The 24,244-nt window shown below is 37.0% G+C and overlaps 1 protein-coding gene and 1 pseudogene across 1 annotated transcript; one reads left to right on the forward strand and one right to left on the reverse strand.

Moving 5' to 3' along the window:
- The first annotated feature begins 3,233 nt into the window (after window positions 1–3,233).
- LOC103669363 lies at window positions 3,234–6,209 on the forward strand (annotated as a pseudogene).
- Window positions 5,306–22,065, reverse strand: DR1 (down-regulator of transcription 1). Its single transcript, XM_040627025.1, has 3 exons — window positions 21,404–22,065; window positions 13,624–13,787; window positions 5,306–7,347 (listed from the first exon to the last, which is right to left on the reverse strand). Exons 1-3 carry the CDS (start codon window positions 21,621–21,623, stop codon window positions 7,201–7,203), a joined length of 531 nt encoding a protein of 176 aa, XP_040482959.1. The 5' UTR covers window positions 21,624–22,065; the 3' UTR covers window positions 5,306–7,200.
- Window positions 22,066–24,244: the final 2,179 nt, after the last annotated feature.

A 24,244-nucleotide genomic window follows, 5' to 3' on the forward strand; every position in this document is an offset into this window, starting at 1 on the left:
ACCAGTGGCTGCAGGGAGAGAAGAATGAGGAATCATTGTTTAATGGGTATTTTAGTGTGTGATAATGAAAACGTTCTGGAAATAGTGATGGTTGCACAATATCAATGTACTTAATGTCACTGAACTGAACTCTTAAAAATGACTAAAATAGTACGTTTTATATGCATATTTAACCACAATAAAAGCAATTAAAAATACTTGCTAAAAGATATATACTGTAAGGAGACAGTATACCTGATTTATCTTAAACTGGGTTTGGCGAGGATCTCTGGGTGAAAAGCATAAGCAGGTAGATTTTTAAGAACTGGACCAGCTTTCTAGGGGGTAAAGGGATCCGCAGATGTGAAGTCAAGAGCCACCTTCAAGATCTTACTTTCCTCAAAATATACTTTAATCCCAGGCCTATTCTCTCCAAAGCACCTTGCTTCTTTTTGTCTTTTTTGACTTACACACATGTTGCTTCCAAACAGAGGTTCAGTTTCAGTCTTTCCTCAGTACCCTATCCTAAAAGTAAAAGCCTTGATGTTGTAACGCAGTAGTTCTCAACAAGGGGTGATTTTGCACACTCCCCCAGAAACCTGGGGATGTCTGGAGGTATTTTGGGGTTGTCACAAGGGGTGAGGGGGTGCTACTGGCACCCAGTACATAGAAGCCAGAGATGCTGCTAAACTCCTCACAATGCACAGGACAGCCTCTCAACAAAGAATTGACTGACCCCAAATGCCAATAACGCCGAGGTTGAGAAATCCTAAATTCTAAGAGATTAAGAAATTCTAAGGTTCTACTAAGTTGCTTGATTTCTGGTAGGAACTGATAATAAGTTAAAAGTTGCCTTCTTTGCTTCCCTGCTTTCTCTTTTCATTTCTATCTTGTATAGGGAAAGAGCAAATTTAAGTACATATGTAAGAGTAGATCGTTTATTTTGAGGAAATAGGAGAAGGATCAGTGGTGATGCTTGGGGGGGGGGTGGGTGAAAGGATGCTATTTACACAGCCATTCTCTTCACCCTGGCTAATCCTACCCATGATATTCTATGCTGTGGGGCAAGGTAAAAAGTAGAAGGGGCCAAGGTGTTGGGGACAGAGAAGAAAAGAAACAAACACAGTCCAAGTGAAGCCAGTCGAAGGCAGTGTCTATGCTATCTGGATTAGATAATTCTTCCTGGTGGCCATTTGGGTATGAGGAAATATCTCTATTTCCAAAAAAAGTTATAAAACATTTTAATTCAATTAAAATGTAAATCATGTATTTTCCATAACTAAACATTCTATTTATAAACTCAACATACTATTTATGATTATCTAAAACTTGCATTTCTTCTGAGGAGCAATAATCTGAGTGCACAATACTACTGTGTAATAAGAACAAATACTTTTGCTTTTATTTTCATCTTGTGTGATATTAAATAACAACAGACCTGCTGTAGCAAATATAACTCATTTGGTAAAATTTAAGTATTTTGAGAAATTCACTAACATTGTCAGGCCTCTAGACCTTTAGAGTAATTCATTATAATGGTACATATTAAAATAGTGCCCTCTTAAAAGCCTTTGGAAAATTGACATACATACTAAAACCAAATATGTGCATACCCCATGACCCAGCAATTCCACTCCCAGGTATATATTCAACAGAAGTGCATATATACAGTCACCAAAAGACATGTATAAGAATGTTCTCCACAGCATTATTCATAATAGCCAGGAACTAGAAATTCCTCAAATACCCATCAATGGTAGAAGGGAAAAATTTTGGATATAATAAAAATGGTTAAATTAATGAAATACTATTCAGCAGTGAGAATGAATGACTACAAACACATACATTATAACAAATCTCACTCAAGCAAGTTAAATAATGGCCTCCAAAGATATCTAGGATCTAACTCCAAGATCTGTGAATGTTACCTTATATGGCAAAAGAGGCTTTGCTGGTGTGATTAAATTAAGGATCTTGAAATGAGATTAACCTGGATCATCCAGGTGGGCCCTAAAGGTAGAGGCAGAGGAAGGTTAGACTATAGAAGAAGAGAAGGTGATGTGATGATGAAAGCAGAGGCTTTAATACCGAGTAAGGGGCTACAAAAACTACAGGCAGCTACTGGAAGCTGAAAAAAGGCAAGGAAACAGATGCTCCACTCACAACTTTCAGATTCAGGAGCCAGCCCTGCTGATAGCTGGACTTTGGCCTAATAAAAATAGTTTGGGACTTCTGATCTCCAGGACTGTAAGAGAATGAATTTGTGCTGTTTTAAGTCACTAAGTTTGTTTTAATTTATTACAGTGGCATCAGAAATCTAGTACACTCACAAATATAACAATGATCAAATAAAAGAGTACACTGGCGGGGTGGGGGGNCCTGGGTGGCTCAGTCAGTTAAGCAGCTGCCTTCAGCTCAGGTCATGATCTCGGGGTCCTGGAATCGAGCCCTGCATCAGGGCTGCGCTCAGCAGGGAGTCTGCTTCTCTCCCTCACTCTCTGCCCCTACTCCCACTCCCGTGCTCTCTCTCACTTTCTAAAATAAATAAATCTTTAAAAAACATTTTAAAGTAATCTCTACACCCCACGTGGGGCCTAAACTCACAACCCCAAGATCAAGAGTCACACGCTCTACTGACTGAGCCAGCCAGGCGCCCCAAGCTATTGCTCATTTAATGATGTCAGCTTAAGAGCTCCTCAGGATCCTTGTGAGGGTAATTCTCACATCCAGAAGATCAGATCAAGGGAAGCAGCTTTGAAGAACAAACTTCATGTTACTTAAGTGAATTACAACAGTTTGCCAACTCAGAGAAAGGTAAATACGAAAGAGTATACAAGATCAGGAATAAATTAGATGGTCAGTATTTTGCAATTAAAAAAATCCTGATTAAGGGTGCAACTAAACAGATTGCATGAAGGTACTATGGTAGGTGAAGGTGTTGGCAGGTCTTCAGTATCCTAACATTGTCAGGCCATCATAATGCTTGGATAGAACATGCTCAGGTGGTCCAAATGCAAGATAGAATTTCTACTCAGTTGCCACCTCTGGAAGTGAGCTCCAACCAGGAGGATGACAAAAATCAATATGACGTTAAAAATGATTAAAGTAACAGCTCATCCATTATCCTTGCCAAGGTCACTTTAGAAAAAGAAAAATCCTCGGGGCGCCTGGGTGGCACAGCGGTTAAGCGTCTGCCCTCGGCTCAGGGCGTGATCCCAGCGTTATGGGATCGAGCCCCACATCAGGCTCCTCTGCTATGAGCCTGCTTCTTCCTCTCCCACTCCCCCTGCTTGTATTCCCTCTCTCGCTGGCTGTCTCTATCTCTGTCTAATAAATAAATAAAATCTTAAAAAAAAAAAAAAAAGAAAAAGAAAAATCCTTAGGAGAATCTGGCACTGAAAATCAGACTAACAGATTGATGAACTATATCATCAATTTAGTCACAAAAGATGCCAGTGAATTTGAGTCATTCATTTTACTCCAAGAAAATAGCTTGGCTGATTTGTCTTCCAGATTGTTGAACATCAGCTGCCACTTAGGCATGATTGAGACTTAGAAGAGAATTTCACATCCATCGAGGAATATTCTGAAGAAAACGTAAAACTCGTTGGGGCAGACATCACCTGATGTTGCACATCCAGATCCAGCTGCGGGACTCTCTCTGTGGAACTGGATAGCTGAGAGAACCAAGCAGGGCCGGGAGTGTGGAGGCCAATCTGCATGTCCTTATGTTATGGCCAGTGTTGCAATAAAAATCTTTCAAGAACTGGAGGAAGGTGTGTTTTATATTCATAACATAAGAATAGAACCAAGCAGGGCCGGGAGTGTGGAGGCCAATCTGCATGTCCTTATGTTATGGCCAGTGTTGCAATAAAAATCTTTCAAGAACTGGAGGAAGGTGTGTTTTATATTCATAACATAAGAATAGTATACAGATATCTGAAGCCCAGAAATATTTTCCTCATGGCCCTGATCACCAAGTAAAAATAGGAGACTTTGGTCTGGCCTGCACAGACATCATACAGAACAACACAGACTGGATCAATAGACATGACAGGAGAACATCAACACAAACTTCCAGAGTAGGTACTTGTCTGTACACCCTTAACCTGAAGAGTTAGAAGTATGTGAGTGTGATGCCATGTGAGATATGTATAACTTGGGTGTGATCCTACCAGAGCTCTTTCAGCCATTTGGAACAGAAATGGAACAAGTACAAGTTTTAACAGGTTTAAGAACTGGTCAAATACTTGAATCCTTCAGTAAAACACAAGCCAAGTGTATCTAGCACTTAACCAGAAAGAATGCAACTCAGAGACTGTCTGCTCTGTTCAGCTGCCATCAAGTGAACTTTTCCAAAATTGTGGAAATGTTATTCTCACCCTACAAAGATACTAGAACAAGAAAAAGAAAAAAAAGAACTAAAGAAACAGCTAAGCCTCCTTTCTCAGGACAAAAGGGTTAAGGATGACATGGAAGATGGGAATGTGCCTGTCTAGCCTTAATTAGGCTCTATAAATGTGAAAGTTGTCTTAAACTCTTTAAGCCAGTCAAATGGAATGTAAATTTTCCATTTTTATTAGGTATACAGGGTAGAATACTTTTCTTTAGTAAGCCTGTACAAGACTTATTAAAATTGTAAAAGTTAAAAAAAAGAGTGTATTATTTATGATTGCATTTACATAAAATAAAAGGCAAAACTAATCTATGGTTTTAGAAAATAGTAGTTACTTCTGGGGAGGAAGAAGGTAGTGTTAAAATAGGGGCAAGAGGGGCTTCTGGGGTGTTCATACCGCTGTGTCTTGATCTGAGGGCCAATGACAGGATTACATTTAATTTGTCAAAACCCTCACTTATATACTCTTCTATATTTATGGTATATGCAGTTTTAAAAATTGGTAACTTTTCAACATTTATCAATCTGATAGGCTATTGAAAAAGACAGATATGTATTCAAAGAAGTGGGGAAAATATTTACTAAACAATAACTTTATTTCTCAAGAACCCTAAAGATTTGTTTCTCTCCCCACAAGGTTTTAAAAATCTCAACAACGGATGGTACAGTGACTTTTAAATGTTAAAAAATAAGCTAAAAGTAAAACACTGCTTAATTAGCTTTGTTATGCCTAGATCCTAGGACTGTAAATTACAAAAGTACAAGTAAAACCACATTTTCTGAATAATAACAATAAACAAAGGAGAAAGTCAGGTACTATATACCAAATGATCAAAATGTCTTCTGGGCCTAAGATTCTTGAAACTAGTAAAAATGTTAATAATAGACATTGCTGCTAATCTGTGTAGATTATTAAATGTAAAAACAATTTATAAAACACATCAGAATTTTATTGCTTGAAGAATACAGCATATGAAATCACAAGAATGTCAAAATGAAAAGTCACTAGGCTTCAAACATATAATACATTATCAGATGCAGTAAAATATTAATTAACCTGAACTCTGCATCAGGAAAAAAAAAGGTGTGGAAAAATGTCTAAGTTGTTTACTTAAGAAACAGATAATCTTAAAATAGAAAGTATTAGGATGTTACAATACAAATTAGAAAAGCCAACACTTATTAACTTATTATTTCTTAGACTAGACTACCTTTGGTACTTAAACTTTTAAAAGAACAACCCCTTCTATCTTGTCCAAAGCACTTCATGGATACAGTATCAACTTCAACTTAAAACATCCAGCAAAATTAACCTTTTCATGGCATGGGGGAAGTGTATTTAATAAATGTATGCTAATATTTCACATTTTCTAAAACTGCAAAATAAGATAATTAAGAAATCTAATACTTATAAACTTTACTTATTTAGCTCTTCAATTAAAATTGGAATCCCAGCAGCCACAATTTATCCTTGGGCTTGGTGAACATACAAATTTAAATGATTTGGCAACTGACATAGGAATTTACTTTATACTATCTTAAATGGCTTTTCCATTCTGTTTCCAAAATACAAACAATATGCCATTTCTTCAACTCACTGGATTCCTATAAAAATCACTACCATGCTTTATTTATTGGAAACAAAGTAAAGCTTCTCCCTTTTAATGAGTAGGTTGAAACTATTTACGTTTCATATAGGGCTGATCAGTTATGACACGCTTTCTTAAACAAAATAAAGCCAATCATTTTTAAAGCTATCACTCAATTATGATGGAGACAATGGTGCTATTTCAAAAGGAAGCATTGGACACTCTAGGCCATCTAGTCAAGAAAATGTAAAAGTAATGCTAAAAACAAACAATAAGTAAACTATAACTACAAGTTAAATTACAAAAAAATCCCTCTTTTACAGTAAGCATGCTTATTAACTTTCATTTCTTTCCCCCAGTAAAGGTTTGAATATTCATGAATCTCCATTAAACCAATGGAACCTAAGCAATTGTTTCACAAGGTCCAATAAACATGGATGGACTAAGCAAGTAATACTATTAACAATTATTGGAGTGAAGTAGTAAGAATCATGACAGTCCTCAAAATTGGGCAGTCTTTGAAATGTAATAGCATAGTTCAAGATGAATTATGCCATAATAAAACTGTAGTTTTTACCTCTACATAAAACAAAAACAAAATCAAAAACATAACCCACTGAATTTATACAACTATTGAACATACTCCTTCCTAGTTTTTGAATGTTTTGAGATTTTTTTAAACAAGTATATTTATCTGAGCATATATATTTACTGCATATATATATATATACTCATTTTAAAAGACAAAAAATTCAGATACTACAAAACTGAACTCTTTTGTTTTTTTATCAACCTGATCTAACATCTACTGCATCACATAACACCCTCCCCCCAATAATTTAAAATTCCCAATTTTTAGCTTAGTTAAAAGGGCAGAGGAAATGCAAATGCAGACTTAGAGTTTCTGTTTGTATAAATTTCACTGTATTTTATAAACGACATTTTCTGTAACACTGTTTATTGATCAAATAAAGGACTCACTGCTATCTAAAATTTCATAAACACCATTAAAAATTCAAAATTGATATTATACTGAACCTTAAATTTTCAATAGTTCAAAGAGACAGTTTTTACATGAATAGCACACAATAGATGAAACTTAACAACAGATTTCCCTAGAATACCAATGGCAAGTCCACCAAGATGCATACAAAATTACAGATAAGCATTTCTTTCACTGTTTTCTTGTGCAGGGAAAAACATTTATAGAGGAAATAGAAACTCAGCTGGTAAATTTCAGATATCATCATCATCTTCTTCATCCTGAGAAGATCCTGCCTGGTTAGATGCACTGGCTGTGGCAGCAGCAAGCTGTGCTTGCTGAGCAGCTTGCTGCATTTGAAGCCATTCCTGCTGGGCCAATTCTGCTTGTTGCTGTCTAGCCTAAACACCAAAAACATAAAAACAAATAATACATATTTTTTAAAACTCACAACATATACACTTTGGTTAAATATAAATTAAGCCAATTACAGACTTAATCATCAAATTTGGATATTTTCCAACCACTATATAACTGTTATACATCTGGAGAACATGAACTCTATAAGAAAATATAGATGACTGCCTCTCTGTCAACTAAGGACAGTTTCCAAAACTTGGAAACTTTAGACAGTCCCTTTTATGCCATATAATTCTATGACCTTTGGCTCAATAGAGTTGAAAAAGCTGGTAGAACAATCACAATGTCCTCTCTTTGGTTCTTTTCTCTGCTTCTCATTCCTTTTGTTTCACTTGATTCTTCTGTCCTCTCAACTTACAGTTAAATGTAAACATTTTTCAAACTAAAGATTCTTTCTGTGGTTTAAAAGTTGTCTAGTACAGTACCTCTAACTCTTAAGGAGAAGTACTATACATGAATGCAATAGCTACCTTGATGCTTGAGGGTTTTTTTAAAGATACTTATTTATTTGAGAGAGAGAGAAAAAAAAAGAGAGAGAGTGAACACACGGGACCCAAGCCAGGGAAGGAGTGGAGGGAGAAGGACAAGCATAAGCAGACTCTGCCCTGAGCACAGAGCCCAACGGGGGGGCTCTAACCCATGACCTGAGATCATGACCTGAGCCAAAATCAAGAGCTGGATGCTTAACCGACTGAGCCACCAGGCACCGATGTTTGAGTTTCTCACACAGTTCCGTATCCTATACATATATTTCTCCTCTGTCCCCCTCCCCATAAATACACACACTAGAGAAAAGGCACTTATCCAGGACTGAATTTAAGTGAGATAGTTAAAATTCATTCATCTGATATATATCCTCTCCAACAACCATCACAGAATTTTTAGAAACCGGGGCACCTGGCTGGCTCAGTCAGTAGAGCATGAGACTCTTGATCTCAGGGTCAGGAGTTCAAGCCCCACACTGGGCATGCAGCCTACTTAGAATAAGTAAATAGATAAATAAATAAATAAAGCTTTGTTTTAAAGCTATATTCTCAATAAAGAATTTTAGAAACTAAGATATACACATATGCATTACACACGCTTTGCAACAGCTGAAGATCTTTCTCAATTTAATTTCATCTACTTACAGAAAAATCCCACCAAGAGGGAAAAAATGAATCTGTTCATGAAAAGAACATATATAATTGTCCATTGGATTCTACCAAAACAATGCTGTTTCTCCTTCTCTGTCTTTTCTCAGAATTGTTCCTTAAGCTTGGCTCATATCCTCCCCCTTCCTTTATGCATGGCTAATTCCTAGTTATCATTTAAAGTAGAAATTGGTCTTTCTTGACCCTTATTGGTCATACTGTATACTCTATTTTATATGCTATAATTCTCCATGCATTCCCACACCTATCTACTTTATTCTTTAATTATCTGAGCCTATTATCTTTTTTCTCCACTAGACCTGAGATAGAGACTATTTTCATACTCTTTGTTGCATTCCCAACACATAGGCCTCCAGTATTTTCTGAATGAATATTTTGTGGGGAAATCGTAATACTCAGCATAACTCTTACATTAAGATTTTACCATGTACATTCCTAACTTTCCTTAATAATCTGTCATGAATTTATTATCCAAAATTTTCTAGAGGAGAATTCTAATCAGGCCATTATTATACTTAAAAAAAAAAATCACCTGTTACCAATTAAGTTCAATTTCTCAGCCTAGAGTTAAAGGTCTCCAAATTACTGCGTGCCCCAACCTATCTCCCAAATTAACTTTTGCTATACTTGGTACTCCAAAAAAACTTAGAACGTAAAATATTTCCCAGATACACCATACCCTCCCATTTTCGCTATCTTAACTCACGCTGATGTTCATTCTATTTGAAATTTCTTAATTTTCACCCACCAAAATTCCACTCTTCCTCCAAATCAAACTGAAATATTATTTTCTCTATTAAGTTCTTTCCTGATTCCTGTCATTCAGGATCTAATCAGGAGATAGAAGTCACACTAGTTAGGGGAACAGAGAGAAAAAAAAATAAAGGATTGTTAAACAAGTATAAAGTTGGTAACTAGGTCATTGAAAAGGCAAGAAAAGAACACTAAGACATCATGCAACTGGTAACTGTCAAAACCAGCCACCAACCCTAAAACTGGCACAACAAAAGAAGAGGCTGGAATTTTTGAAACTTAGAAGCTTACAGGAAGAATCCATGGAACTGAAACTCAGTCCTCTGAAGAAGGGGCATAGATTGGCTGGTAAAAGCATCTCTGAGTTTGGCAGAGGGCCCCAATGTTTGAGACCCACATTCCTGAGGAAGAGGGTGAATGTTTAGGCTGGTTCTGTAAGTATTAAAGAAACTGCAAACTGGATTCAGGTCCTGCTACAGGAAAAAAAACTGATGCAGCCAGGGTGAAGAAACACTGGTAGGTTGTTCGAAGAAGCTTGAGGCCAATAGGAAGTAAAAGAAAGGAGGCCAATAGGAAGTAAAAGAAAGGAGCCCAAGTGCTGCCTTCCTCCTCCAGCTGGACAATCTTCCTCCAGAACCCCTACTGGCAGCAGAGTCTATAATGAAGTCCAAAAGAAAAGCAGAAATCAAAGCATAGAAAGGTGGGTTTCAGGCTAAGAAAACTGTTTAGTAACTGGCACATGATGTCTTTTTCTTTTTAAAACTTTATTTAAATATCATTATGCTTACAAAAATACACTCATATTGGGTAACAGAACGCAATGTAAGTTTAACTTATTCTACTCAATTTGGACCAAAAACTTAGTATATAGTTTAAGCTTCAAAGAAAAAAAAAAAAAAAGGATTTGCAATTTGGTTTTTCACCTACTACAAGTGTATATAAAAGATTCTCCATCAAATGCTACAACAAAACATTGTAATGTTTCATGCCAGTTCACAAAGTTCAATCACTAATGGATGTTGAAAAGGGTGGGGAAAGCCTATGTACACATGTGAAAGTGTAAAAGCTATCCAATTTATTTTTTTTAAGATTTTATTTATTTATTTGTCAGAGAGAGAGAGCATAAGCAGGGGGAGTGGCAGGCAGAGGGAGAAGCAAGCTCCCCACTGAGCAAGGAGCCCGATGTGGAACTCCTGAGCCGAAGGCAGACACTTAACCGACTGACCGACCCAGGCATCCCAAAAGCTATCCAATTTAGTTAATACTGCACGCAGATCACAAATCTACACAAATTAAGATTCAGATAATTTCTTGAATCTGAATTAACAATATCAGCTCAGTTCATCTGCTGAGATCAACAAGAAAATTGCATACTAGCTGTTTTTTTTGTTATGCAAAAAAGAAAGTTAAGTTTCTTCCCCAGCTTTTTAGTCCAGAACTGATTTTATACTACAGGCAAAGTATTCCTTCCATTGTCAACATTCATGAGACATGTGAGGAAGTTGCGGCTTGGGTTTAAATTTGTATTAGCACTCACATGCAAGATAATTGGCACACTCTTACACTGCCAAAATCTAATGTGATGTCTCCATACTTGGGATCTCTTTATACGTTGCTCATGGAACAGTCAGCCTCATATTACAGCTGTTAGTGTACCTATATCATACTTCTCCTACAAGACAAAAACTTTTTTTGTTTAGGAAATCAGAAGCCAGACATTCTAATCACTACTTTCATCCATCTTTATTAAAAAAGCATGGAAAATAGTTATTCTAATATACAAGCATATTTACTTTTATGGCAGGAATACCTGGAGTGTAAAACAGACTAAGAGTGCTTCATGAAAAACATTTTTTAAGAGTCCGTAATGGGGCACCTGGGTGGCTCAGTCGGTTAAACACCTGTCTTTGGCCCAGGTCATGATCCCAGGGTCCTGGGATGGAGTTCTGCATCAGTGTCCCTGCTCAGCGGGGAGTCCGCTTCTCCCTCTCCCTCTGCCCTTCCCCCCTCCCCCCATAGATGAGGGAAGAAAAAAGGGAGATAAGGAAGAGGAAAAAACAGATGACAAGGATAGAAAAGTAAAGACGGATTTGGCAGGCAGGCAGGCAGGCAGGCAGACAGGCAATTATTTCTTTCATTTTTCTTTTTGCCCTGGAAAGGATAAGGCATGTTCCACTTAAAAGTTTCAAAATAAATTTAAGCAGACAAAACGGTGGCTAGAACATTAGCATGGTAATGTAGAAAGAGCAAGTTTTGGAGTCAGAAGACATGAGTTTTGAATTTAGACTCCCACACTTCCTAACTATATGAACTTACTTGTTTTATTTGTTTAACTCAATCCTTTCCAGTAAACTACGTTTCAGAATAGCAAGAACCATGTCTCTTTTGTATACTACTATAAGCCTAGCATTTAGCACTATCTCTGGTAAGTAGTGAGAACTTCAGTAATTACCAGTAGAACAAATGAATGAATGATCTCATGCAAGTTTCTCCATCTCTGAATGTTTCTTAATGTGTAAATGGGTATAATAAAATTTACATTTATTTATTTTATTCATATTTATAAAGACTCTGCAAAGTATATAAAGCATCTAGCAGAGAATCTTTTTCCTTTCATCAAATATCTAATTTGGGGGGCACCTGGATGGCTCAGTCAGTTAAGAATCTGACTCTTGATTTCGGCTCAGGTCATGATTTCAGGGTTGTGAAAACGAGCCCTGAGTCTGGCTCCGCACTGTCATGGAGCCTGTTTAAGATTCTCTCTCTCCCTCCCCCTCTGCCCCTACCTCCCCTCTCTCCTTCTCTTAAAAAAAACAAAAATCTAATTTGGAACTCTCTGTGTGATCTGCAATAGCAGAGAATCAATAAATAATAGCCATTATTTTTTTAATCACCTTTCTTAGTAACCTCATATTCATATGGATTATAAATTGTTTGCTTGTGTTCACGCCTGCTTCAAAAGCTTTTAGTAACTCTTTAGTACTTATCTTGTAGGTTGTTGTAAGGATTAAAAAAAATACTGGTAAATTACTTAGCAACATGATTAACACATGGTTAGAACTCAATAAATGTTAGTAAACTTTTATTTTTCTTATTAGTTTAAATGGTTTCTAATACCTAGTACCTCACAACACTTAAAATTCAAATGTTTTTTGATTCAAACCCAACTGATTGTTATTACTACACAGAGATCAGGTATGGTGCCAATCTGGAAGAGATTACCTAAAATGATACTTCCCAGTGTTAATGGTAACTATAATAACTAGTAGGAAATCTCACCTCTTCTATTCAACCCAAAACTGCCTTACAATTTCAAAGGAGAGGCCAAAACTTAGTGGGGAAAAAAAGAATTTCATCCTCTTCCTTCCCTTTTTTTTTTAAAGAGGAATATTAAAAAATAAAATAAAGTAAAAAAATAAAATAGAGGAATATTAGTACTTGGTGCTAATCCTTCACAAACTGGTAATCAGAACTTCAATAAGAAAAAAAAAGTTTTCTCCCTTTCTCTGTTCTACTAGCCCTTCAATATTTTTTAGGATTAGAATGTTTGTTTATTATTTTTTAAAGATTTTATTTATTTGAGAGAGAGCTCGCACAAAGCAGGGGGAGTGGTAGGCAGAGGGAGAAGCAGGCTCCCCACTGAGCATGGAGCCTGATGTGGGACTAGATCCCAGAACCCTGGGATCATGACCTGAGCCAAAGGCAGATGCTTAACCAACTGAGCCACCCAGGCATCCCTAGAATGTTTTAAAGGTGTGTTAAAAAATTTAACCAGGGTGACGGGCATTAAGGAAGACACGTGATGTGATGAACACTGGGTTTTATATGCAACTAATGATTTACTGAACTCTACATCTGAAACGAATGATGTACTATATGTTGGCTAACTGAATTTAAATTTTAAAAATTTAACTATAAAATAGATGTTTATCAAATTCTCCTCATATGCCACTCATTATAAAATATGATATAGTATTTTCTCACCAGTCCATCATTTTAAATTTTAAGAATATTTAGGTATACTCTGCATGCTTTTAAGTGGGTATTTTGTTTGGGAAAAAAAAAAAAACACCCATCAAAGTAAGATCTCAGTAGTTATTTGGAGTTATTCTCCTTAGAAAACAGGTTGCTACAAATATTTACTTTTATATGAAATAAACAACTGGCCAAACAGAGTCAAATCAGTTAGTTAGATGTAGACATCAGACTCAACGATCAAACAATCAGCCACAGAAAGAAAATCCTCTAGGTATGTATGTTGATTTAGGAAATGATTTCAGAAACCAGTATGATTTCTGTTAGCAAACAGGGTAGGATTCAGATGAAAATAATTTAAAATGCATTACTTACTTTTGCAAATAACTCTTGTTGCTGTCTTAATAATTCTTCTTCAGGAATGCCAAGGTTTTCCAAACGAGAACTGGCCTTTCTTCTTTTTAACGCTACAGTCTTGCACTCTTGTAAGACTTCCTTTACTTCACTGATGTAAGAGCCAAAGCCCAAACTTTCTAGTGCTAGGGAAATGAAAATAGGAAAACATGAAAGAGTAATAAAATTTACTCTTTCCCCCATCTTCGGAACATTAAACTTTTGTGGGGTATTTTTTGGAGGGGGAGGAGGTTGCTGTTGCTGTCTTATAATAATTTTACCCATTTTATAGTTGCAAAGCAACTATCTGAATGGCTAAATCCATTTTATCAACTTTTTTTTTTTTTTTTTTGAGAGGCAGGACTGGTATCTAGGAACCCCAGTCTAGTATTTTTTTTTTCAACTTTCTTAATATTAAATTGCAAATTAGGTAAAACTTGAAGAACACTTAACAGCATAGGCCTTTCCTTTTCCTTTTCTTTCTTATTTTTTAAAAACCAAAGCATTTCCTGTGAGAAAAAAAAGTCAAATGTAAGAACATGTGCTTTTATTAAGAAAACGTTTTTCCTATACCACTTATAGTAAATCAAACATCATTAACTCACTTTTTCAAAGACGACAAAAAAAGGAAATATTTGGAATCTATCTGTTAATAACATATTTTGTGCCATTTGGCTTAGGAAAAGTAGGCTGGTAACACATGTTCTAAGTTTCAGTAGGACAGGATGAAAGAATAGATAAGTTCTTTTGTACAATATATCAACAGAAAACTATTTTTAGCAAAGACACTCAAACTGCCAAGTTTAAGAAATACTGGTGAAAAAAACTTATGAAATTCAGCATTTATATTCAGCCAACAAGTTTCCCTTGAAAATAAAACTTAACAGGAAGCACTATGAAAACATTTCAAGTGATGTGGCAGAAAACTGGGATAAAGGAAGACTATAAGGATAGAAGCATTAACAAAAACTTCTCTCTCCCTTTATTTTTTCATATTTAGAAAGAAAGTTTTACAATAATGCACTTTCTAAATGCCTTCTGTAATCAAGACAAAGCATTAAGTTTCCTTTTGGCTCACAGTAAATAAAATTGTATTTTATAGTTTTCTGTTGATATCCCCAAAGGCATTTTTGTTTTCTGACCCAATGATGAAATATAGGTGGTGAAAAAACATAGTAAATGAACTTAGTACAACTTGAATTTTAATTATATTAACTTATTGCCCCTCTTCCCCCCCCCCCCCCAAAAAAAACTTCAGTACTGCATTACTCTGAGTTCTGTATATCAAATTAACCACCACATAATTTTTGGCCTCAAGGAGCTTGAGGTATAGTGGAAAATTAAGTGAAGATTAGGCAACTTACGCTTTTTACTTGAACTGACAGACGGATTATTAAGTGTCAATAATAGAAGCCAAGGTTTTTCTCTTTTTTTAAAGGCATGAACATAATAGTATATTTTCAGTAATACTGGCTGGAGACAGTACCAAAAGAAAACAAAAATGGCTATGGTTTCCTCCCACATCCTGAAGAAAGTCTTATTTCCTTGGTGTACACCAAGTTTCTACACCAAGGATGTAGCCCCACCTACCATTCCAGTTTTATTTCTGCCATTAAATCCCTGCATACTTATGCTAAATCTAACAGCTCAATGTTTCCCAGAAGACATCAGTTTCCCACATTAATACTGATGGTAATGCATTCATGGCTCAAATCAAACTGCATCTTCAAATTAAGCTTGCCTGATCCTCCTAGACAGAAGTAATCTCCCCCCCTTGTAAAATCAGATAGTTATCTTAGAATTTGAAATTTGGCTGTCAATATATTCATATAACCTTGGATGTATATCTCTAAGCTTCAGTTTTCCTTCTCTGAGAATAGTATCTATTTCATATCTTCCTAAAACATATGCAGTATAGTGGTTATGCATGCAGGCCCTAAGGCTGCCAGAGACTGATCCCAGTTCTGCCTCATCTCAGCTGTGTGACCCTAGATAAGTTCCTTCACCTGTGCCTCTAAAACAAGAATAACAGTACCTACATCTCATCAGATCAGGTTACTGTGAAGGATAAATGAATATAAACAAAGAGCTTAGAACAGAGGATGGCCCACAGAATAAGCAAAATAAAGTACTCACTATTATATTTTTATTATTTTTGTATTGTGAGAATCAACAAGTAATCTAAGGCATTTAACAGTGTCTAGCACGTAAGATTCGCTTAACCACTTGGACTATGTATTATTCATCTTTATTTTTTGTCTTACATTTACAAGAGTGCCCTACTAAAAAATAATTAATTAATTAAAAAATTAAAAGAGTGCCCTGAGAAGTGTACAGGACCTAAACAAATACAGAGATATGCATTATCACACTAAATTCAAGTTGAGTAAATATATTTGTAATATAAAATATTAAATTTATAAAATTAACAAATTAACACAATGGAGACAACTCTTCAAAATATCATTAATTACTAGACTAGACATCAAAAAAAAAAAAAAAAACCAATCCAAACTACGTTTAACCATGGATGGCTTGAGTTAAAAATTAAAAAGAAACAACTCACCTTTAAAAAACATCTAAGGTTGAGAGCACTGCTTTCAAAAAATTTGCAAGTGAATCCAAGGTTAATATTTAATATTATTCAAAGAGCTTCCATATACAAATCTGTACTATCAATAAAATGTCTCAACAGGAAGAGCCATAACTTTAATTTCAAAAACTACATTGACTTTAATACAAATTTTAAATACATTTTGGCTAACAGATAGCCATGAGTGGTTATAGTATCTTCTAAACAAGGAGATATTTTACATCATTTGTTGCCATGTAGTAATAATCATTCCCATTTTACACAAAGGAGAATCTTAAAGGATAAGGGAAATGACTTATAAGCAGGGCCATCGTTTGCAGTGGTGTAGGTTATTCAGTGCACAACAGTACCATAACTAAGGAGGGCCATTCCTACTGTAAACACGGATTTGTATGTTTATTATGGCACTTTTCTGGCAGATGGTAGTAAAGGTTTTTAAGGAAAAAGTGTCTTTTTCTAGTTTGTGTAAAGAGACTTAATGGACTGTTATGGCCCTGGCTCTAGGGATCTCAGAGTAAAAGCCAGAAAAGAAAAATTAAAAAAAAAAAAAAATTGTGGGTAAAACACATACATCACTTGCTCCTCAGAGGTTTGTCTGCTACCCTCTCCCCATGTATTTTAAAACTATACCCAGAAAAGTGCATGGTATATTAGGGGAAAAAAATACTTGGCACATTTTTCAATTTGAAAGACAGATGTTAACAAGACAACCACTTGGAAAAAAAAAAAAAAGTAAAACTTCAACCCAGCAACAATAATATAGTCTTTTCTTATTTTACAAAAGTGATATAATCTTACAAAGTTTTGTTATAACAAGACTTTGTGAGACTTACTTTGTACTTCAAATGTACAATGCAGGTTTTTCATTAAAAAATTAAAATACATAAAATAGCGTTCTCAAATTTCTCTATTTTCTTTTGTTTATATGTTAAGGGAAGGGGGGATGATGTACTTCACTTAAATATATTAAGAGGATAATATAGGCCAATGTGACTTCTTGGCTCATTAGCCTGGCAAAGGTTTCCGAAGACCCTTAACCATGTCCTCTATGGATCACTATTCCTGGGAATCTGGGACAACGACGAGAGACTGATGGCAGAGCAGGAACCAAGTATCATCCATCTTTCTATCCTGAGCAGTATCTAATACAGTACCAAGTACCTAGTAGTATTCAAGTTATTGTTGGGTGGCAGAAGGAAAATAAAAACGAAAGATATATCAGTTTTAAGGAAAATAATAAAATCCTAACTTGAAAAGAACTTGATTATGTGATAAATGGTACAATGCCATATACAATGTGTCCCCTTGGGAAAAAATGAGTATGCATGATTATTTAGGTAATACAGTATCATTCTCATTACAACTTCTCTGCAATCACTCAGATTCTCTGATTTAAAAACTACTTCACATCCAGTTTCTAAAATAGACTGTGGTTTAGACTTCAGAGCAGATCTACTCAAACTGTGGTCCATGGACTTATGCCAGAATTGCCTATAATGGTCTGTGATGGGTTAAGTATGAAAATCAAAGTAAGCATTTTGGAAACTTCACAGCAAAACTGTAACTACATGGGGTGATGAATGTGTTAGCTAACCTTACTGTGGTATCATTTCACAATATATACATATATCAAATCATTATGTTGTACACCTTAACCTTACACAATGTTACGTTAATTATATCTCAATAAAGCTGAGGGAAAAAAAAGAACCTTCATAGCAACTTGATGGTAATTTTATGTCCACTGAATCTAACAAAAAAAATTGAACTTTTATTTACGTCTTTTTTAAATTTTGTTTTTCTAGTGATTTGTTTTTATTGTGTTTTACAAAAGTACCAGCATGAGAGGGACTGGAATTTTAAAAAATCCTTCAACATAGATATTGAGGAGCAACTCAATTGTTAAAGAAGCAAATCTTCAGAGACTTTTTCAAACTTTCACTACTTTCAGTTACTATTGTTATAAATATGACGGGGGGATTTAGCAGGAGATTAAAAATGCAAAAAAAGTAATATCACTTAAAATAGCCTTACTTACCCTTTGGCTTAACAAACGGCATCATGCTGGAAGGTTAAACATAACAGACTTCCAGCTTTATGTTTCAGTCAGTAGCATTACACATTTAAAAAATTATTATTTATTACAGCATATCATGTAAGGTTCTCAACCTCAACTGATTCTCAATAATTGCAAGTAATACCTGAAACAATGAGGTATTATTTATACATAAATGGGGAAACCTTTAACAGATTTGCATAAGGCCAAAGACTTTCCAGTGTAGAACTTGCACTCTTAACTCTCAATGTTAGTTCTTTCCATAATACAACAGACTATGTTAAAATTCATTTAAGAATATGTGTTCACAGGGGTGCCTGGGTGGCTCAGTCAGTTAAGCATCCGACTTTCCATTTCAGCTCAGGTCATGATCTCAGGCTCCTGAGTCAAGACCCAGGATGGGGCTTAAGATTCTCTCTCTCCCTCGGCCCCCCTCCCCCACAAACTCTCTCTCTAAAATAAATACATCTTAAAAAAAAAAAAAAGAATATGTGTTCAGAGAAACCAGCAATGATATAAAAAGGAACACCTTTTATAGCTTAGAACCCTTTTGTGTATCTGTGATCTTCAATACCAAGTTCACTTTCTTTAAAATATTCATAACATTAAGAAATTTTTTAGAAATGTAACTATTTCAAAGATTTACTGGCAATAAAATTATTTCGACTTTAGTAACTTGCATTCTACAGAACTGCCTCAAATGCTTAATTTGCTCTGACAAGGTAAAGCAAAGTAGCAAGTGAAAAAGTGACATGTCCTGAAGCAAGATCTAGTTCATTAAACTTATTACTAGAAAATCTGAACTTCAACATGTGAGAGTCATACAACTTTAAATACACATTATTATTCCATTTAGATAGAGCCTACGTACCAAAATAATCAATGCTTACCGAAAGCATAAAAAATGTCATATCTACCATGATTTAGCAAACTTTCCAGAACTAACCTGTAAAAACACATTTTAAATACCTATAAAAAATACACGCCTTAAGAATTCTTTTTTAAAATGTAACCACTCAAGACAAAAATTCTTTAAAATGATTAAGCACTGTGAGATTAATACAAGATTATAAATATATAAATTTTATTCCCCTAACTGGAGAGAATTGGGGGCAAAAATGGTAGGTCCTTATCTATTTAACGACAGCAATGTTACCAAAAAAACCGGGTAAATTTTTAAGAGTATAACAGGCCAATGGATGATTTATTTTTTCCCCAATGAATGATTTTTTAAAAAGTTAATCAATCATCCTCAGTACATAAAGGAAAATGCTTTCACTGGAACTTTCTGACTCACACCTTAAACTGAATTTAGCATATTCCAAAGTTGAGCTATTTAGCATACTGTACACTACAGCTGCACTTTTATTCCATCATGTCAATCAGAAATCTAAATATATCCTAGAAAAGAATAAACTACCCAAGAAGACAGATTGTAATGTGTTATTAGATTTTTGGAATGATCCCCTCTTTTGGGTTGTAAACAAATGTTTAGGCAGATCCTTTAGAAATCTGGTGCAATTTTCATTAGAAAGGCAATGTTGATAAAAGATTCTTTTTCTTTTTTATGAGTTGTAAAAGGAAACTGTAGCTATCTGTGTTGGATAATTTGTGTTGGAAAGACTTAGGACAATTGTACATATAATGTAAAAATAAAACACGAGACAAAAAATAGAGAACTTGACTTTTGCCAGAATTCAGCACACCGAACAAATAGAAAAAAATACTAGCTTTAAAATCAAATATGGTTTTTCCTAGAGATTTTTTTTCCTCTTCCTGTACTGAAATGGAAATAGCAGAGTATATTTAAATCTACCTTCCACACATCATTAAGGACCACAAATGAATCATTTAATTCTTTTGTCAACATTGACAGTAAAATATTGGATATAGTGAATACGAGATGTGTTCTCTACTTCAGAATAACAGACAAGTCACCATTAAAAAGTTAAATTATAAAAAATAAAATGGTAGACAACTGCCTGCCTACTAAAATGATTAAAATTAGTCACGATGTTTTGACTTCAAAAGCAATTGTTAGAATTTTATAAAAGGCAAATTGTCACCTCAAATTGAACACAACTTTTTTATAAGAGTATATGTAAGTGCTCTCAAAACATTAGGACTAATAAATATGTCTCCCTATGCCTGAAACAAACCAACAGAATGTGGTCCCCCCAAAACCCTACTACTGGACGAAATCCTCTCCAAGAAACGGTTGAAACTTTCAGAAATGCTGTTCAATAAACGCTTAAGTGTATACATCCAAATGGGAATGGCAGCAGGAAAGGACAGGGAAATGTTCCATGAAAAAAACCTCTTACAACCTTTCAACCCAAGCTTTAAAAATTTATCTCCACAGAGCAAAGCTCGCAAAAGAAAAACCAAGAAAGAGAGAAAGAGAGAAAAAAGGAAAGAGGGAAGAAGAAAGAAGGATAAAGATCATCCGCCCTTTTCTTACAGAATAGAACTGGAGAGTTTTACTAACTTGATGAATGGTAGGACCACTGAACCATTTTTAAAGCAGAAAATATACTGTCTGTATTCAACATCATCAAACTTTACAACGTTGAATACACTTATGTATGAATTTTTTTACTCATGTGTTCAAAAAATTTATCTTTTCCTCTACATTGGTAAAAAGGTCGGGTGGGGAAAGGGTGCTGCCTCCACTCATGCTTCAAGTTCCTGTCTGAATTTTCACTTTCCAAAGGAGAACTCTGGGTTCCTTTCTCAGTTGTCATGATCGAGGTTCCACTTTAGGCAGACAACGTCTCAGTTGTCACGTCTAGGTTCAACTTTAGGCAGGCAAAATTCTTGTTGCGTGGGCTTACCTGGCCGTCAACTGAGAGGCAACTAATACTTGATCTTTGGAGGATGTGAGCTGACCTAAACGCATGCAATCCTTACTCGTATTCGCTAGATGAGAAGCACCACCACGAGAACACTACACAGTTTTCTTAAGGCACCGGCTGCTTCCATGCCCGCGTGGCTTTTTCGTCTGCCAGTACTTATCAGGGTAGAGGAATGAAGGCTTTGACATGAACAGGACACGCGACTAGCCGCCTGTCCCCCGACCCTCATTTAAACAAAACCCCACACCTACCGCTTACCTTGTATGACGTGCTCGGGTGAGATGGTCTTCTTTTCCGATTTGTTGCAAATCTCATTGGCTTCAGAAGATATAAGGTGAATGAATTCAGTGCAGCAGTTCACCACCAGCTCCCGGGCATCGTTGGCCACCCGGACGTTGGGGAGAGTCTCTTTGATCATCTTATTGATAGCAGCTCTGGGTATAGTGAGATCATCGTCGTTGCCAGATGAGGAAGCCATCGTATCGCCCTCTCTCGCGCGCCCCGACTTTTAAAAACTCCCCAGCTCTGGTCCACTATTCCGCGAAGATTTTTCAAAAGGCTGCCCTCAGAAGTGTGATCCCAGGAGCGCGAAGAGGAGAGGGTGCAGAAAATGAAGGGGGTGGGGGGTGGGGAGGAGCCGGTTCGTGAGCGTGGGGAACACCCGTGTGAGAGATTTAGGGCGAGACTGGGAAGGAGGTCGGGGGGCTGAGGACTACGGGGACAGCACTGCCCAGGTCGGAGAGGAGAAAGCAAAGGTGGTCCGGAAATTTGAGCACTGGGGAACCACCTTCGTGTTCCCTGAGAAGAGCGGGCGCTGTCGCCTAACCGGTCCCCAACCGCGCCGGAGCAGAGGCAAGGTCCAGGGGCACTGGCCTCACCGCCGTACCGGGCGGACACCCAGCGGGCTTGGCTCTAAAGAGCCGGAGCCCCCGCTGCCGCCGCCGCCAGCAGCCGCTGCCGCCGCCTCTGCCAAACCATCCTTCAGACACCCGCGCCGCCGCCTCACAACATGTCGGCCGCGGCCGCTGCTGGAACCGTGGCGGCCGCCTGGGAACGAATACGGACAGAGCCGGGCACAAGGGGAGCGACAGTAGCAGCCGCCGTGGCCGTTTAGCCCGAACGCAGATCGTGGAAGCCGAAGCCTCAGCAACGGTGGTCCCTCCAGAGGCCAAGGAAGAAGGTTTGCTGGAAGCCTCTCCCGACACCCTTTGCGCTACCGGAAGCCTCACCCCCCCCTCATCCCCCCCTCCCTCGCAGACCGACTTCCGGGTGTGGCTACAGCCCTTCCCCCACCCGCCCTGGAGAGAACCGTGCGTCGTCGCCGCCAGCCGCTTCCGCTTGCCATCGCCTCGGCACGCGCCTCAGAATCCCAACCCCTTCACTGGGACCGCAGCCCAGCGAGGGCGCGCCTGGTGGTACCGGAGATCCCCTCAGCACGCACTTGCTCTCGGGCTGAGGCGTCAGACTTGGGATGGGGCGAGGGTGGGTCCCATCTACCGTCTCAACCAGCTGAGGCCTCGAAACCCTCTCCCAGCCTTGTTTGAAGACGCAGGAGCACTGGTTTTCGTCTGACGAACTCTCTTTGCTATCCTTTAAGAAGCCCAAATTGGGATTTAAAGAAAGAGGCCTGGGTTCAGGAATGAGATGGGGAAAGCAGAACGTTGTGTGCCTCTCTCCATCGTCCGAAAGAAAGGCTTTTGATGGTATCTGATAGACGTTCGAATCAAAGGTCTTCGTGGTCCTTTACCCATTTCCTTGTTTTATGGGAAATGAAACATTCAGAGAAGTGACTTGCTAATAACTAAGCCAGAAACTGGAAGTAAGAGCCAGCGTAGTGGAAATGAGTAGCGTACAATGAGCCACTTTAAGAGGTGCCAATTTAGCCGTTTTTCATGGTGCATTGCACATTGGCTTCTGGAAAGGGTGGAAAAAAAATATGTTAAAGTATCAAGCAACTCTCATCTTTGCTTCTCTCTAAGGTGACTTGTCGTATATGTCAAGGTCTTCACAAAATTTACCGTACTGTCATTTGGAAGAAGAGGCTATGTTGTAAATAGTGGGGTGTTGGAATTTCTAAAAAGTAAAAGATCCCATTTAGGTCACTTTGGGTACTTCAGATACATTGTTCTTGATACATTGGACAGCAGCTGGTTTGTTTGAAGTGTTTCCTTAATGACCTAGATGTAGCACCTGGAGGAGATCTTAGATCTTTAGTGTACTAAACTTTTTTCCTTTAGTACACGTGTGGTTTCTTTAATTTGTAAAGTATAGATGCTTGTTTTTCGGTGCTATTAAGTTTAGTCAAAACAAAATTTCTTTGATAAAACCATATTTTTAAATTTTTTCAAAATAGGAATGTGAAACTCTTGGCTCAGATGTTGGCACTTTATGAAGTGTTTTTGTAAATCAGTTTACTGTACACTCAAAGAGTTATATTGTCTAAATTTATCTGGCCTTACCAAGTGTATTAGTCTGAAAAAGCTAGCTAGCAAAAAATATCCCCAGAGTTATCACATTGTGGCTGACCCAAATCTCATTTCTGAAAAAAATATCATGATGATGATCTTGCTTTTTTTATATAACATTTATGCTATATAGACTTATAGGCTAATGATACATAGATCTATAGAACACATGTGAAGTTGTTATTTCCGGTAATAGTTTATTACTACAGGTTCTGTGGTGGCATAAGCATGAAATATGTAGTAAAGAGACCTAGGTTACAGTCCCAGTTTTTTGTAACTTTAGACAGGTCACTCTCTGAGCCTCATTTTCTTCAACTAGAAATGGAAATATTATATAACTCGCAGGATTCAAAGTCAAATGAGACTTATATAAAAGCACTTTTAACATTATGACTTAATATAGATGTTAGTGTTCATTATTATCATCTTTATCAGGTCTGGGCCGCCTTCAACCAATAATAAACCATACATAATATGGCTGGAGAGAAAATTTAATTAAATTCAATAGTGTGAGATGTCAGGATGCCTGGGTGGCTCAGTCGGTTGAGCGTCTGACTCTTGGTTTCAGCTCAGGTCATGATCTGGGGGTGGTGGGATCAAGCCCCTCTTCGGGCTCCATGCTCAACATGAGGTC

Source organism: Ursus maritimus, unplaced genomic scaffold (assembly GCF_017311325.1).
Source record: "Ursus maritimus isolate PB19 unplaced genomic scaffold, ASM1731132v1 scaffold_12, whole genome shotgun sequence".
NCBI lineage: Eukaryota > Metazoa > Chordata > Mammalia > Carnivora > Ursidae > Ursus > Ursus maritimus.

What these genes read in the sequence shown, in the direction of transcription:
- DR1 (XM_040627025.1), bottom strand. Translation starts at nt 21,623, where the DNA reads ATGGCTTCCTCATCTGGCAACGACGATGATCTCACTATACCCAGAGCT. An exon ending in ACCCGAGCACGTCATACAAG is followed by an intron (nt 13,788 to 21,403) that starts GTAAGCGGTAGG and finishes TCATTTCCCTAG; the next exon opens with CACTAGAAAGTTTGGGCTTT. An exon ending in AACAAGAGTTATTTGCAAAA is followed by an intron (nt 7,348 to 13,623) that starts GTAAGTAATGCA and finishes TTTGGTGTTTAG; the next exon opens with GCTAGACAGCAACAAGCAGA.